General features: G+C 37.4%; 1 protein-coding gene across 6 annotated transcripts in view; it reads right to left on the bottom strand.

The window, feature by feature from the left end:
* GTF2H2C (GTF2H2 family member C) overlaps positions 1-16,111 on the bottom strand; it is a 33,024-nt gene extending 16,913 nt beyond the window's left edge. The window contains exons 1-5 of one of the 6 annotated variants that reach the window (XM_001364875.5): positions 15,962-16,111; positions 3,358-3,453; positions 1,951-2,028; positions 328-364; positions 48-134 (exon numbers count right to left, since the gene is read on the bottom strand). In XM_001364875.5, coding sequence (XP_001364912.1) covers positions 48-134; positions 328-364; positions 1,951-2,028; positions 3,358-3,413 — 258 coding nt within the window. In that variant the 5' untranslated portion in view covers positions 3,414-3,453; positions 15,962-16,111. Of the gene's footprint in view, positions 1-47; positions 135-327; positions 429-1,950; positions 2,029-3,357; positions 3,454-14,664; positions 14,735-15,454; positions 15,476-15,519; positions 15,768-15,961 lie in introns of those variants that run through there. The other 5 variants (XM_056824946.1, XM_056824945.1, XM_056824944.1 and 2 more) reach the window with 5 other exon arrangements.
* Between the last annotated feature and the right edge of the window lie 1,107 nt (positions 16,112-17,218).

The raw sequence follows: 17,218 nt of genomic DNA, 5'->3' as shown, positions 1-17,218 counted from the left end.
TACATAATGGAAAGTCTGTCCTTCCTCCAATTAATTTAGAGATTGACCTTTAGAGTGCATGTCAGTCTATTAGGCTTTAAGTCTTGGTCTTCCATAGTTCTTGATCCATCCACTACCACATAAAGGTGTCTCATCTGCAAAATTAAATAAGAGACAAATTTTAAGGATAAATTCTGAGCTTCAAAAACAATTTGAAATTTGACACATAAATCCTACATCGTTACTTAAAAAAAACTTTCAAAGTTTAAGGCTGTATTATTCACTCAACAGGACCATCTATATCATTTAGTCCAGATCCCTGTCACAGTGGAAAAGCCAAAAACATACCATTCCAAGTTGAACTTGTCCGTGGTGCTCAAACACTCTGTAAAAATAGGCAAGTATTTCAGTAGAACACAATGCACTGTCATAATACGAACACTCTGATCCTGTGGAATCACAAGAAATATGCCACATTTTTAAGGACACAATGTGTAGTTAACAGTTTGACTTCTCGTGCAATTGGAAGGCAGCCGCTGGCAGCAGAAAGAAGCCCTCGTTTTCATGTCAGAAGAGACCTTATTAGGCACGTCAGCAAGGCACAGACTTTTAGCCTCCGACCACTTATCTGTAAAGCAGGGAGAACGTTACACGGCCTACCGACCTACCTACGTACTACTGACTCCCTAAAGTTCTTAAGAGGATGAAAAGAAATAAGGTATATTGTTACTTTTGACCAAAAGGACTACGTCAACGTGAGCTAGTATTCATATTCCGTGCCTATCTCAAGTTCCCTAGGTCCCCTTCTAAATACAGCAGAGGTAAGAGAAAGAAGAAAAAAGGAGGAACTTAATTATTAGCACATTATTTTCAACTCAAAAGAAGAGAAAGTGGATCTGAGTTAAATTCATTTTATTCTCCAGATAGCCTAGTTTCTATACCTTCAAGTCAATAAACCAGAGTAGTTCAGTTACAGTTTTGAAAGAATAAATAATAAAAGAAAACATCAGAAACAATTCATTAATATACTCTGAGAAATACTGACTATACAGAGCATAACCCAAAGGTAACTACGCTTTTTGTACCCTTACACTTACTTTGGCACAAAAGCTAATAAATCCTGAAGGGTCAACTCCAACCAAACCTAAGCTAGGCCTTAGTCATAAGCTCATCCAGGGAACGCCTTGCAAACAATTTCCCTAGACTCGAGGGGCTTTAGCAAAAGCCTGAAAAGAATAGAAAAGAATTCTAGGAAGAAAGGGGAGGGAAGCACAAACACTGCAACAAAGGCTTCTCTTAGTGCTAAACATCTCTTTACCTCCCCAGAGAAAGGATCTTCATTCATGCTCTGCCTCCAAAAATAAACCCACGCCAGTGGCAAACTTCACTACAAATATGTCATGGAGGCAACCAGATGAGTCTGTGGATTAAGAGCCAGACCTAGAGATCTTTGGTTCAAATCTGGCCTCAGGCACGTCCTAGCTCTGTGACCTGAGCAAGCTGCTTCAACCTCACTGCCTAGCCCTTACTCCTCTTTTGCCTTAGAACCAATACAGTTTTGATTCTAAGAGGGAAGGTAAGAGTTAAAAAAAGTCATGAAATTCTATATTATCCCAGCCCACTTTTAAGAGGAAAAATACAGACTCCAAAGTCTTATAAGGGACAATAAGACTCCTGCTCTCTTAGCTATTATTAAAAAGTTTATCTAGTGGGCAGCTGGGTAGCTCAGTGGATTGAGAGCCAGGCCTAGAGATGGGAGGTCCTGGGTTCAAATCCGGCCTCAGCCACTTCCTAGCTGTGTGACCCTGGGCAAGTCACTTGACTCCCATTGCCTAGCCCTTACCACTCTTCTACCTTGGAGCCAATACACAGTATTGACTCCAAGATGGAAGGTAAGGGTTTAAAAAAAAAAAAGAAGTTTATCTAGTAATTAATTTCAGTTGAAATCTCTTAAGCCAACACTTGGCTTACCTTTTTCTCTTAGCCTTAAAGAGAATGTCTTCTATGGTAGCTTTAAGTGATCCAGACTCATCTTCTTTAAGAATTTCCCTATAAAGTAGGAACGCAGAATAGTTTATCAGTCAAATCTATGGAAAAGGGAAGAATTTATGATTTAACAAGAGACAGAGGCCATTACAAGATATAAAATGTGTAATTTTGATTATATTAAATTTAAAAGTTTTTGTACAAACAAAACCAATGCAACCAAGAATAGAAGGGAAGCAACAAACTGGTAAAAAAATTTTATAACAAATATTTCTAGTAAAGGTCTCATTTCTCAAATATATAAAGAAGTCAAATTTATAAGAATCGAAGTCATTCCCCAATTGATAAATGAATAGGCAGCGTTCAGATGACAAAATCAAAGCTATCAATAATCACATGAAAAAATGTTCTAATTCACTCTTGATTAGAGAAATGCAAATTAAAACAACTCTGAGGTACCACCTCACATTTATCAGATTGGCCAATATAACAGTAAAGGAAAATGATAAATATTGGAGGGAATGTGGCACTAATGCATTGCTGGTGGGGTTGTGAACTGATCCAACCATTCTGGAAAGCAATTTAGAATTATGTCCAAAGGGCTAAAAAGAATGTGTACCCTTTGATCCAGTAATACCACTACTAGGGTTTGTATCCCAAAGAGATAAAAAAAATGGGAAAACCTATTCGTACAAAAATATTTATAGCTGCTCTCTTTGTGGTGGCAAAAAATTGGAAGCTAAAGGAGATATCCCTCATTTGGGAAATGGCTGAACAAATTGTGGTATATGATCATGATGGAATACTATTGTGCTATAAGGAATAATGATCAGGATAATTTCAGAAAGAGCTGGAAAGATCTACATGAATTGAACGCAAAGTGAAATAAGGAGAACCACAAAAACATTTTAAACAGTGACAACAATACCGTGGAATGATCAACTGTAATAGACTTTTGTTACTAACAGCAATACAATGATCCAGAACAATTCTGAGGGACTTATGAAAAAGAATGCTATTTACCTCCAGAGAAAGAACTATTAGAGTAAGAATGCAGATGGAAGCACATAATTTACTACTTGTTTATTTGGGGTTTTGTTTTTATAAAATTCTTCACTCATAAAAATGAATAATATGGAAACATGTTTTGCCTGATAATACATGTATAACATAGATTAAATACCTTGCAAGCTTGTGGAGTGGGGTAGAGAGGAAAAGAGACAATTTGGATTATATAAATTTGGAAAACTCATGTAGAAATGTATTAAAATTAAAAACATTAAATGGAACAAAATAAGAATTCCCCTAAAGGCAATGATTATTGGGGAGGGGTGTGTGTGTGAAAGGAACAATGATGCTTTAAAAAACTAAACTAAATGATCCTATATTTACCATGTTCTTTCATAGCCCCCTTCCCAACGTTTCGTTTTTTCAGGTTCTTCATCCATTTTAGGTTTGGTGAGGTCCAATTATTAAAAAGTAAATACCCTAGAAGATAAAAAGCATTCAATTTTTATTAGTAGATTTTGGATGTTTCAACACTATTTACCTTCAAGTATATCTAAATGGAAAAAAAAAAAGATATTAACAGGGAGAAAAACTCACAGTCATTTAATCTAGACGATTGAAGCCAGCTAACATAAGGTCAGCTCTCTTCCTTTTCAACTCAAAAGCTCTTCTATTTTTTCTTTCTGTCTGGTTTCAGAGGGAGCCCTTCTCCTGTGTACTTGACACTGTTAGGACTTACACAAAACCTACTTATAAACCAAAAACAGTGCAGAGAAAAACTAGACAATGCCTTTTCTGCCATAAGAAAGGACCCCTGATTAAAGACTGTTTTCTGAAAAAGAAATATGAAGTAAACAACAAAACCACACAAGCTAGATACAGAAAGCAAAATTCCACTTGCTGTTCTCATTGTAAGCTAAAATCCATACAACAGGCAACTGATTTACAGGAAATGCAAAAGGCTATTAAATCAGGAGCCAAACCAAAATATTCTAACATGGTTAGGAGAGAATTATGAAGCCATCACTATAATATATGTAGTTTGGTACATGGATATAGAAGAAATGGTGAAAAAGAGGCTGCTGTTAAAATTAGGAGAAAAAAGATGAGAAACAATGAAAAATTTGTGCAAGAGAGTGAATCTGTGAGTGATAGAAAATTCAATAAATCAAGATGCAGGCAGAGACAAATAGAACTGCTAGATGCAGAAGTTGAAGACATCATATCTCAAATAGCAACAGAGATAAGAGACTTGGAGAAAGGCTGTATAGTAACCACATGGGGAAAAAGTGCAAATCAAGTCAAAATATTCTTGGAGAACTTTTTTCAATGTAGAGTGGGCACTGGGATTGAATTGTGCAAAAGGAAAAGGCAGACAAAGTCACAAAAAATGAAGCAGGAGTTATAGATACAGAGAAACAAAATTTCAATTGCCTACAGGTTACTGTTACTAGAGATATAAATACTTTGAAATCATTCACAGAATTGCATGACATCCCATCAAACTCAGTTAATTCTTCAAATAGCTATATGGCACAGATACCCTTAGAAACAACATCTACTTTGAATTCTGAAGCTGAAACTTTCCATCCAGCAATGACTGATTTAGATAATACAAAATTTACTGAAAAGGAAGCTGACATTACATTTGAAAATAATAATCCTTTTCAAAGTAATGGAAGTGACATAACAGTTGAATCTGAAAAGAGGAATGGAATGGAAGTCTTAGTAACTGAAAGAACAACCAAGGATTCAAATGGCAGACTTGAATCCAACATTCTAAATGGCAGAGGGGAATCTGGCCAAATAAATAGCTATAATTTAAATACATGTTCCAATGTAGTAGAGGATATACTACAATCAGCCTCATATGAAGACTTCATAGGAAATAATTTAAATCAAAAAGAATCAACTGATCCAAACATACAGCTGGCAGAGGGTAGCAAAGAAATGAATGGTAGCTCAGTAACTATACACACCTTAGCTACACAGCCAGAAACATATGTATGTACTACTGTGGGAAAGAATGAAGGCACACATTCTACTGATGCAGGGGAAAATGCAGATGTATTAAACTTATTCCCAGAACAACAAAACATGGAGGGAAAGATTTCTATCTCTACACAGTCAAAAGAGAGTGAAGATGAACTATAAACCTCAGACTGATGATAGAGTAGAATTTATGAATATTAGTAACACCGTTGAATATCTGCAAGAAGAAACTAACCCCATACCATAAAGTTTACCAACTCAAAACAAACATCTAAAGCTTAGCAATGAGAAACAACCATATACTGATTTGGAAAATATAAAAGCTGGTGACATAGGCTTAGATCAACACACAAAGCCAGAGTTAGCAACATCTGACACAAGTTTACATGGCACTGAACAAAATCCAATGAATAACTTAAGGATTGCTGATTTCAGTGAGTCAGATTCAGATACAGAGTCAGAAGGAATACCAGAAGGTGTAATAATAATGGATGAAGATGATTTAGAACAGATGCCTTACCAATTTTATAAGCTTTATGAAGAGGAAGACGAAGAAGGGGATGTGTGGAAAACAAGTGAGAAAATTGAATACCTGAAACCAGTACAATCAAAATCTTACTAAGATTATGATGATGAAATGTTCTTTGGGCACAGAACAAGTTGAATACCATTAAAAGAACTTTATGCAAGATTAGGGGTTGATAATGAAGATGTCTTTATGGAGAAGTTGAATCACATGGCTTGTACAGATATGGATTTTGAATTTGGAGGATATCAAGGAACATATAAAAGAACTGGAGGAGGAGAGATAGATATACAAGTTCACCTTTATTCTCTAACTTTAAAAACATTACAAATACTCATGCAGTAAGAGTGAAACCAAGATTAGTTGAAGTTCCATAGGGTAACATACTACACAAAACCTTATGATAATGAAGATGAGTCTTAGGTAGAAAAGAAAATATTCCAGCAATAGAACAACTAAGTAATTCAACAAGAACACTCTTAAGTTTGTAGCAGAAAACTCCAACTTCATAACTATGATAGACCAAACACCTAGAATGCTATGGAAGCATTCACATTAGATGAATTTGCTATCAAAGACTTTAACATCAAGTTATAATTGAGAACTGAAACAGGTTATCCATCTCTCTCAACCTTCATCCTAAAACAATCTCTACCAGGGGAAGGAAGAGAGGGAGGATATACCATGAAGATATTACCTCATAGATTCAGATACCTCACAAGAAACAACAATGTGATATCATCAATGAAGATACATACAAATGACATCTGATAATAAAAAAGCCCTAGTCATGAGCAGCAACACGAATAGCCCTAGAAGAAATCAATAGCAGTTCCTATGAATGAAAGCCTGTGTAAGGAAAACAAAGGAAAGCACACACAAGACTACGGTATCAACAGAAATTATAGACAAGAGAGCATTGCACATGTTAAAATGATAACAGGAAAGCACCCCTGAAGCAAATAGAATAGTTCCAGAAAGAAATACAGCCAGTAACACAGACAAAAGGAAAATATGCATTTAAAAGTTTAGCAGCCATAGAAAAGTCTCTACATAGTCTTTACAAACTCTCTGCCTACAATAGCAACAGCAATGAAAGTATCAAAATTATCTCAAATGAATACGTAACTCCATGACCAAACGAATTACTTTATATCCAAATTCTATCTCCAAGACATAGCTAAAGAAAACATACAATAAATCTCCTTGTGAAAAAATTCAAACAGCAAGATAAGAAAAAGTTCAAATTCATATTCTTAATAAAATTCTAAGAACCTATGCACTATATTACACTATTATGCTTACACACACCCATGAAGATGAACATAAGTAAAGCTTACTTCCATGCATGAGGATGAACACCTGTAATGCTTACTTTCAGACATGAAGAATTACTGATGAAAGGAAACAACAAATTGGGAAACAATCTTCATTACAAAAATCTCTGATAAAGGTCTAATTACTCAAATTTATAAAGCGCTAAACCAGTTGTACAAAAAATCAAGCCATTCTCCAATTGATAAATGGGCAAGGGACATGAATAGGCAATTTTCAGCCAAAGAAATCAAAACTATTAAAAAGCACATGAAAAAGTGTTCTAAATCTCTGATAATCAGAGAGATGCAAATCAAAACAACTCTGAGGCATCACCTCACACCTAGCAGATTGGCTAACATGACAGTTATGGAAAGTAATGAATGCTGGAGGGGATGTGGCAAAGTTGAGACATTAATTCATTGCTGGTGGAGTTGTGAATTGATCCAGCCATTCTGGAGGGCAATTTGGAACTAGGCCCAAAGGGTGCTAAAAGACTGTCTGCCCTTTGATCCAGCCATAGCTTTGCTGGGTTTGTTCCCCAAAGAGATCATAAGGAAAAAGACTTGGACAAGAATATTCATTGCTGCGCTCTTTGTGGTGGCAAATAATTGTAAAATGAGGGGATGCCCTTCAATTGGGGAATGGCTGAACAAACTGTGGTATATGTTGGTGATGGAATACTATTGTGCTAAAAGGAATAATAAAGTGGAGGAGTTCCATGGAGACTGGAACAACCTCCAGGAAGTGATGCAGAGCAAAAGGAGCAGAACCAGGAGAACATTGCACACAGAGACTAATACACTGTGGTATAATCGAACATAATGGACTTCTCCATTAGTGGTAATGCAGTGATCCTGAAAAACTTGGAGGAATCTACGAGAAAAAACACTGTCCACATTCAGAGGAAACACTGTGGGAGTAGAAACACTGAAGAAAAACAACTGCTTGAATACATGGGTCGAAGGGATATGGTTGGGGATGGAGACTCTAAATGAACATCCTAGTGCAACCATTAACAACATGGAAATAGGTTCTGATCAAGGACACATGTAATACCCAATGAAATTGCATTTTGGCTGCGGGAAGAGTGGGTAGAGGGGAAGGAGGGAAATAATGTGATTATTGTAACCAAGGAATAATGTTCTAAATTGACTAAATAAATCTATTCAACTGGGAGAAAAAAAAGAATTACTGATGAATTCTGACATGTACTCATGAAGAACTCATAGTTTACTTCCATGCACCATGAAAATTTCAATCTTACATACATGCACATGTAAAAATCTTATACGCATGCATGCTCCTGATTATTCCAGTATGTTCCTGATTGTTCCAGTTTGTCCCTGAATTGAAGAACACAGGACTACAATCAAGAGTGATAGCAGACAAGAGTGGTATGTTGACCAGATGACAAGAGACTTACAGAGTTTCTACAATCAACATCAAAGGACATGGAAGGACTTTGAAAGTTTGGACTTGTGATCGTGGGGTTATGTAAGAATGAGACATATATGTTAACATCACATATATGCATACACATGCTACATAAAAATATAATGTAGGAAGATATTTCATGGATTGGATAAGTATACAACATATGCATAGTTGCAAAACACAAAAGTCACACTGATATATAAATTTCTGTGAAAAATTCAAACAGACAAAGATATTTCTTTGAGTTTGCACAGCAATCAAGAACAATGTATATGGATATACATATGTAAATCTGTATAAATATAATCTATGTACATATGTAAATACTAATGTACTAACAAACTGACTATATTAGAATAATTCATTCCATGTTCTAATGACTAAAACTATAGGGACAGTTTAGAAAATTTGTTCAAAGTCTCAGGGAAGTAGGGACAGACATAAAACTACTTAAGTATAGAAGTTAGACTGCATTATGATTTTAGGTTATCAATTGTTAGTAATAGAAAATTTTACTTAGTTGAATTTATAGTGATTAGGAGATAAGACAGTTGCATATTCAAAATGCTGTGGAAATTGTTGGAATTGCTTAAAATTGTTACATGAGTTATTATGTCAAAACCATGTTCATGTAAATCCCTATTACCTAAACCATGTTCCTATACCCAAACTTAGCATAGAATTAGATAGACAGAATAGCTAAGATTAGAATTTGTTATTTTGGGAGGGTAAAGGAATATTTAAGATAGACCAGGGTTAAGAATTAGATAGTTGGAAATATAACAAAATGTATCCAAAAGGTAAGTATCATTAAAAAAATGCTGGGTGCATTTTTTAAAAAAGACAAAAAGGGAGGAATGTCGGGAAGAGAGAAATTACAAGAAAATGTAGCAAGACAAGAAGCTGGAGATTGATCATCTGTCAGTCAAATGAAGCTTCCATTTGGAATGTAACTGGGAAATAGTTGGAGGCAAGAACCAACTGCTTGACTGGAGTTGAAGGTCTTTGGGCTTTCTGGCTAACTGAAGGAAGAAGTTGGTTTTATCTCTGGGACTTGGGATAATCAAGTTGGAGGTGACCTGGCTGATTTGAAGGAAGAAGAAGGACAATAGTCCTTACATTATATATATATATATATATATATATATATATATATATATATATATATATATATATATATATATATATATATATATATATATATAAGCACTTGCTTAAACATTTTTTCTGCTTTCTTAGGGATTGTAAAGTTCAATTTTTTTAGGGGTATCAATCTGTAATAGATGATATTTATGCAATAATGCAAATCTGTGTTATCTAAAAAAGGCAATAGAGGATCTAGTAGAGGCAATGAAAAGTTTTTCAAAAAGACCAGATACTTGGGGACAATTTGAGAAATTGAAAGGAAATTAGAACAAGTTTGAACTTTCTGCCACTGTGTTGGAACAAGCAACAGTGGGAATATTAGAGAGAGAAGAAATTGACAAGACTGACAGTTGGTGGGGGAAGGGGCAACTAGGAGTGGCAGTTGATCTTGTGACTACACTTCCTTCCTGGCATTGGAAGTGGGAAGAGCTTTCCTTCCCAGTCTCTGGATAGATGTGCCTCTATTTCTTCAGCCCGAAGAGACAGGCCTAACCAGCTCTGAAAGTCAGAACTTTTCTTGTGGCTTGCTGTCTAATGCTAAGATTTGAAATTAAGAAAACTAGCACAGATATAATGTGGTCGGGAATGAGAGAAACCCTCCACCAGTCTGTGAGGCCTGGCCTCAACTCCAAAGCTGAGAAAGACTCCAACCTTTTATTTAGGGACATCCCTCTTCCCTTTTCCTTGATACCTCTCCAATCCGAACTGGTTATTAAAATTTATCTTATTTGAATATTGCAATCAGATAAGTGGACTATCTTTTCTGGGACACAGAGGGAGCTGAACCTCAGTTCAGTCATCCAACTACAAACGGTCCTTATCAGACCCCTGCTGGGTGACCAAAGTCTGAGGAAAGGCTTGTCCCTCAGGAGGGTCCATGTTTACCTGCTCTGGGGCATCTTCGGCATCAATCTATAGAGAAGACATCCCCGCAGGCTATCATAAGTGGTTCATTTCTTGAACACCCCATTTTGTTCAAAAATAGCCTTTCAGCAAGGGGCATCTCTCTCCTTTGCCTCACTGGCAGACACATTCCCTCTCTCCCTTCAACTTCTCTATTCCCTGCTACAAACCTTCCATATCCCCTGTTTTTCATATCCACCCACATTCTTTCCCCTATAAATATTACACCATCTACACTGGGACCCCATTGTATCAATCATCCATTTTCTCTCAAGCATATTAAATTTCCTTCTCTCTCTCTCTCTCTCTCTAGGCTTCTTCCCTTCTATCTACAAACCTATTGGAAAAAATCAATTTTACTCCACCTTCTCATGCTCTCTCACTCTTTTTCCTCCCCTTCAAGCTAGTTCCCACATCACAGATTTTGAGGCTCTCTAGATAGAGATTCCTAACTTGAGAGTCAATGGAAAGATTTCAGGAAGTTCATGAATGTGGATGGGGAAAAAAACATACATCTGTATTTCAATATAATTGCTTTCCTTTAAAGACTATGGATTTAATTTTAGGTATTTAGAAATATTATTTTGAGGAGTCTATGACAGAAACTTCATTTCACAGACGAGTAAATTGTGGTCCTGACAGTTTTAAGACTGGCCCAAGTTGAACTACATAATAAGTTACAGAGCCTTCTGACCTCAAATTCTAAGGTTGCTGGGGGTTTTTTCCACACTGTCTGAATTATGCAAATAAAATAATTATATACATAAACATAATCTCCCCTTAATAGCAATTTCACTTTCCCTGGTTTCAGTTATCCAACAAGAGGTCCACTTTCACTTTTTAAAAGTTTTTTGTTGTTCTTATTCAGGGCAGAGCATGATGCTGAGGGGAAGGAGTAGGGAGAGAGCACATCTGATGGGATCAAGAGGTGTTCCCTTATATCTACATAGGTCTTGAAATCTATCCTCCACATACAGAGATCATACTATATAATCTACTTCCTCATAATCTATTCCTCACTCATTTGATACCTAGCTTCTATCCTAACATTACAAAAATATTCTTGTTTCCATAGCTTTTTTTTTCAGTTGCTTTCCTCCTTGATGTCTCTATTATTTTATTTTGTTGACCATAAACTACTTTTTCAATTGCTTCCTCTTAACTTTTTGTTCCTCCTCCTACACTAAAAAAACATAAGCATGCACTTAAACTTCTCTCTAAGATAACATCTTTATCTTAGAAATATAATCTACTGCACTAGTTTCGATTATCAGCCTCATGGAGACACCTCTTGGGTCTCTTTCTTCAGACCCCCATGTTAACACAGCATTTCCAAATGCCTATTAAATATCTTCCTCAACTCAACCAGCTTAATCACTTAAAGTAATATGTTAAAAACAAAATTGAATCATCTTTGCTCCATATCTGCCCACTTCTGAGTGAGTGAGTGAGTGAGTGAGTGAGAGAGAGAGAGAGAGAGAGAGAGAGAGATGAGAAGGCCAGAAGGAAACATAAGCAAGGAAATTTTGAAAATTGTATGTTGAATTTGCGTAAAAAGAAAAGTTTTGTAGGATGGAGTTTCAAAGTTTCATGTCAAATTTTTTTCTTACTGTCCTAAGATATATACGGAACTGATTTTTTTTTTCCGGTGTTTACGCTTACAATTTTTAAAAGTAAAAAGAAACTTGCCTCACTCCTAAATTCCTGACCCCAAACTAGGAGTGGTCTTTGCCTCTTCCCTCTCCTCCCATCCCTACCTATATGAAATCAACTGCCAAATTCCTATAAATTCTGCCTTCTCAGTTTCTCTCTCATTATCTTTCTTCTATTCTATTTCTCCTTATTCCTTATCTTCTTGCCTCTATGTCTCCTCTTCTAATGAAGTCTAAACATTACTACTGGAATAATATTCCTAATGTACAGGTCTTCTCTAAAAACTTCACTGTCTCCCCCCCATAGCTACCACAGGCTATACCAATTTATTAAACCTGTAAAAGAGGCAATGATTATAAGCATTATCACCTTAAAGAATAGCAAAGTGCTAAGAAAGAGAAAACAAATCTTCAGAAAACTTGTGAGACTCAAATAAGCCATGTTAGCTCAAGAGTATATTGATAAATCAAATAGGAAGGACAATAAACAAATGAAAGACAGTATTCCTGTAAAAAAATATTTCCATTACTAACAGTAGAACCATAATCTTTGGACTCAATTACAGCTAAAGAAGTCAAAATGACTTTTTTTGTTTGTTTTTCAAATCCTTACTTTCCCCCCTTAGAATCAATACTGTGTATTGGTTCTAAGGCAGAAAACTGGTAAGGACTGCTGGGTTTATACCCCAAGGAGATAATAAGGAAAAAGACTTGCACAAAAATATTTATAGCCTGTATCTTTGTGGTGGCAAAAAAAAAGTTGGAAAATGAGGGGATGCCTTTCAATTGAGGAATAGCTGAAAAAATTGTGGTATATGCTGCCGATGGAATACTATTGTGCTGAAAGGAATAATGAGCTGGAGGAATTCCATGTAAACTGGAATGACCACCAGGAATTGATGAAGAGTGAGAGGAGCAGAACCAGGAGAACATCGTACACAGAGACTGAGACACTGTGGTACAATCTAATGTAATGGACTTCTCTACTAGCAGCAATGCAATGATCCAGGACAATTCTGAGGGACTTATGAGAAAGAATGCTATCCACATCCAGAGAAAGAACTGTGGGAGCAGAAACACAGAAGAAAAACAGCTGCTTGATCACATGGGTTGATGGGGATATGATTGGGGATGTAGACTCTAAACAATCACCCTAGTGCAAATATCATAATATAGAAATAGTCCTTGATCAATGACACATGTAAAACCCAATGGAATTGCGCATTGGCCATGAGAGCGGGGTGGGAGGAGGGAAGGGAAAGAACATGAATCATGTAACCATGGAAAAATTTTCTTAATTAATAAAATTTAAAAATTTAAATATAAAAAAAGAGTGGTAATAGGCAATGGGGGTCAAGTGACTTGCCCAGGGTTACAACCTAGGATGTGTCTGAGGCCAAATTTGAGCCCAGGACCTCCTATCTCTGGACCTGGCTCTCAATACACTGAGTCACCCAGCTGCCCCCAAAATGACTTTTTAAAAGATTAAAGATGGACTGATCAATATGTCCATGTCATAGGAGAAACCTATGCTGGAGGTGATATAATTTTAAAAGCACTAAGGGATCAATTTTCAAAATAAATGAGTAGCTAATTATCACAGAAAGATCATCAAAAGGACATCAGTAAACAATGCCTTTTTCTTCTGAACAGGATTTTAGGGAAATGATATAAATAAATATGAGAATATTTTTGATAAAAACATGAGAAGGGGGCAGCTGGGTGGCTCAGTGGATTGAGATCCAGGCCCAGAGACCAAAGGTCCTGGGTTCAAACCTGACCTCAGACACCCCCTAGTTGTGTGGCCCTGGGCAAGTCACTTAACCCCCATTACCTGACCCTTACCACTTTCTGCCTTGGAACCAATACCCAGTATTGACTCCAAGATGGAAGGTGAGGGTTTTAAAAGAAAAAAAAAACATGAGAAGAAAACTGACAGGTTTTTGCCATCAATTTTCTACATCTCCACTATTATGGAAACTGGCTGAAAAGTATAGCGAATTTAAGCTCTCACTTTGTTTATTACCAAAAAACCAAATGACTCACTACACAAAAATGCATCCTTAAAAGGTTCTCCTCTAACAAGATGTTTCCTATGGAATGAATTAACCTTAAAAGTTAGTGTCAATCCAATTCAATTGAAAATTTTAAAAGAAAATAATACAGAGAACAATAAGGAGAAAAATGGCGGGTCTCAGTAGGTTAGTCCCAGTTTCAATGAGAAATTTCAAAAAGCAAGACTAAAAGATGCCAAGAGAAAAATGAAAATTTAGATTTTTGACTGTGGTTTCTGTAGGAGTATAAATTAGGGATAGAGTGGTTTCAGGGATTGGGTAAAAGAAGGGAATTTTGATACAAGCACTGGGAGAAGATTCTGGAAAGAGCAAAACCTCCCTCCAGCTTGGTGGAAACCCAGGCAGAGTAAAAACCTCCTTCTAGCTCAGAGGAAATCCAAGAAGGAAGTAAATCAGTTATTGTCAGTTCAAACTCCCACACTTCTTCTCTCCTTGCCAGAATCCTCTCCCAGGGTTTATATCAAAATTCCCTTCTTTTACCTAACCCCTGAAACCAATCTATCCCTAATTTATATTCCTACATTTCTCCATTCAGCTCATTATAGTACTTTTCATTTTTATCCCAACACAGCAAATATAGAAACCCAACTTTCACCCATTATTTGCCCAGAACATATTATATTAGAACTAAGTAAAAGTAAAATACCAATGTTTGGTGTCTATATAAATTCAAGTATCCTTTGCAGGTAACTTAGCTGGGAAGACATATCAGTGTAGTGCCAGTGAATATTTTGCACTCAGGCACTTAAGTGCTTATATTCTTTTGTGGCTTTATGATCTCATGATTTGGGTATTCTAGCAGTGATGCACATTGAAATTCCCACCTGCCCATTCTAGGTAACTCTTATTCATGTCCTAACATAAGCTTTACATTGAGGGCTCACCCAATAAGCTAGAAATTTACTTCCATTTCTCATGATCTTCAAAGATACCCATAGAGAATGCCAGCTTCTACTTGTCATCCTTTATCCTCATGACAGCCTATCTTCTCTATCATACTATGACTAAGAAAGATTTAGTAAATAGCTCATGGTCACACAGTAAGTGGAACAATTTGAACCTGTCTTTCTAACTCCAACATCCTACTCGCTACCTCAGGCAGATGTTGAATTATCTTCTAATCCCTCTCATTTTTCAAGATGAGGACTTTCAGGCCCAGGGAGGTTAAATGATGTGCCTAAACTAGAGGTCTGACCTGAAACGTTCTTATGTCCAAATCAGGGACCTTTACACTACACTAGTGGATCAAACTATCAAACCATCAAACTATCCCAGGATTGCCTTTTTGGAGTTCCAACACCAAACAGCAGCTGGCTGACATAACAGTAAATAGGAATGTTAAGCCAGTGCACAGTAATAATAATAATTAACATTTATATATAATAACATTTATAAATAATTAACATTTATATTAAAGCTTGCAAAGCACTGTTCACCTTTGATTCTCACAATAATCTTGTGAAGTGCGTGCGTGAGGTGATAATAACAATTCCCACTTTACTGATGAGGAAATGACTTGCCCGGGGTCGGTTGTTCATACATTATGAAGTGTATGAGGTGGAACTTCTTGACTCCCAAATCCATTCATTCATTCATTCATTCATTCTTCTTCTGTGCCAGGGTCGGGTCGAACACTCTTCACCAGCCTTTAATTATGGATGTCGCTCCAAGCCACCCCTTTCCTCAGAATAAAGTTGCTATCTCCAATTCCTGTACTCCCATTGCCCATAGTTAAAGGGCCCCGGCTCCTTTCCTTCTCCCTTCCCCTCCACCTCAGCAATTCACAAGAGCCCTGCCGGTTCCGGCTTAACAGAGACCCCTCCCCACCACCAGAGATTCATCCACCCATCCACCCACCCACCCTAGGTTGGGCCTCTCCCCTCTCCCGGGGCGGCCTCCTTCCAGACCCTTTGCCACTCCCCGCCCCCAGATTCCCTCTTCACCTCTCTTCTTCCTCCTCCGCCGAGCTCCCAACACCGGGCCAGATATTCACCGCAGTCCCCAAGAAGGCCAGTAGAGCCGGCCACTGCTAGCCAGATGACTCGAAGCGCGCTAACTGCGCATGGCACTACGGTCCTCAGCCCTAATCTCTCCCCGGCACACCAAGGGCGCCGTGGTGGCGAAGAAACGTTCCGGCAGCGCAGAGAGGTTCCGGAATGCGAAGCGTCTATGGTCCGCCAGATGGCGCTGGATGCTGAGCACCGATGGGCACGTGGAGCAGGTGCATGCTAGAAAGAATGGGTCTGAGCGTCCTGAGGAGCCCCGATTCCCCGAAAGAGCACTGGACTGCCCCGGGGTTTGCTCGCGAATGTTAGTCTATAAACAGTAATAGTGGCTTGCATTTACAGAGCGCGCTAAGGTTTGCAAGAGCTTTACTGCGATCCTTTCATATTTCAACCTATTCTATTGTACATTTTGCATCGCGAACCCCATTTTACAGATAAGGAAACTGAGATAACTGGTAAGTGTCTGAGGCTGGACATGAACTCGGATTTTTGTAACTCCAAATCCAGGGTTCTCTGCACTGCGCAGCATACTTTCCAGAATCAAGGAAACCTCGGATTTTCCAGTGCCCTCGCCCTGGATCGCAGGAAATGTTTGTTGTTGTTTTTTTTATTGCTGGTTGTGTGGGGGTTGGTTTGTTTTTTTTTAAAAGCCCTTACTTTCGGTCTAACAATGCTAAGACAGAAGGGTATGGGGTAAGGGCAAGGCAAATAGAATTATTTAAGTATTCTATGTCCTCTTTTGTTAATCGAGTCATTTAATATTTTTGTAAATATTCATCCATTTCACCTAGATTATCATAATTATTGCCATATAATTGGGTATAGTGGCCCTTAATAATTGTTTTAATTTCTTCTTCATTAGAGGTGAGATTATTTTTAATACTATTAATTTGATTCTCTTCTTTCTTTTTTATTAGATTTACCAGTACTTTATCTATTTTATTTGTTTTTTCAAAGTACCAACTCCGGGACTTATTTATTTTTATTAAAATCCTTACTTTCCATCTTAGAATCAATACTATGTATTGATTCCAAGGCAGAAGAGTGGTAAGGGCTAGGCAATGGGGGTCAAGTGACTTGCCCAGGGTCACACAGCTAGGAAGTGTCTTGAGGCTACATTTGAACCCAGGACCTCCTGTCTCTAGGCCTGGCTTTCACTCCACTGAGAATAGGCCACCCAGCTGCCCCCCCCCC

This window comes from Monodelphis domestica, chromosome 3, assembly GCF_027887165.1.
Source record: "Monodelphis domestica isolate mMonDom1 chromosome 3, mMonDom1.pri, whole genome shotgun sequence".
Lineage (NCBI taxonomy): Eukaryota > Metazoa > Chordata > Mammalia > Didelphimorphia > Didelphidae > Monodelphis > Monodelphis domestica.
The sequence above is the reverse complement of the archived record's forward strand: the minus strand, read 5'-3'. Positions and strand labels throughout refer to the sequence as shown.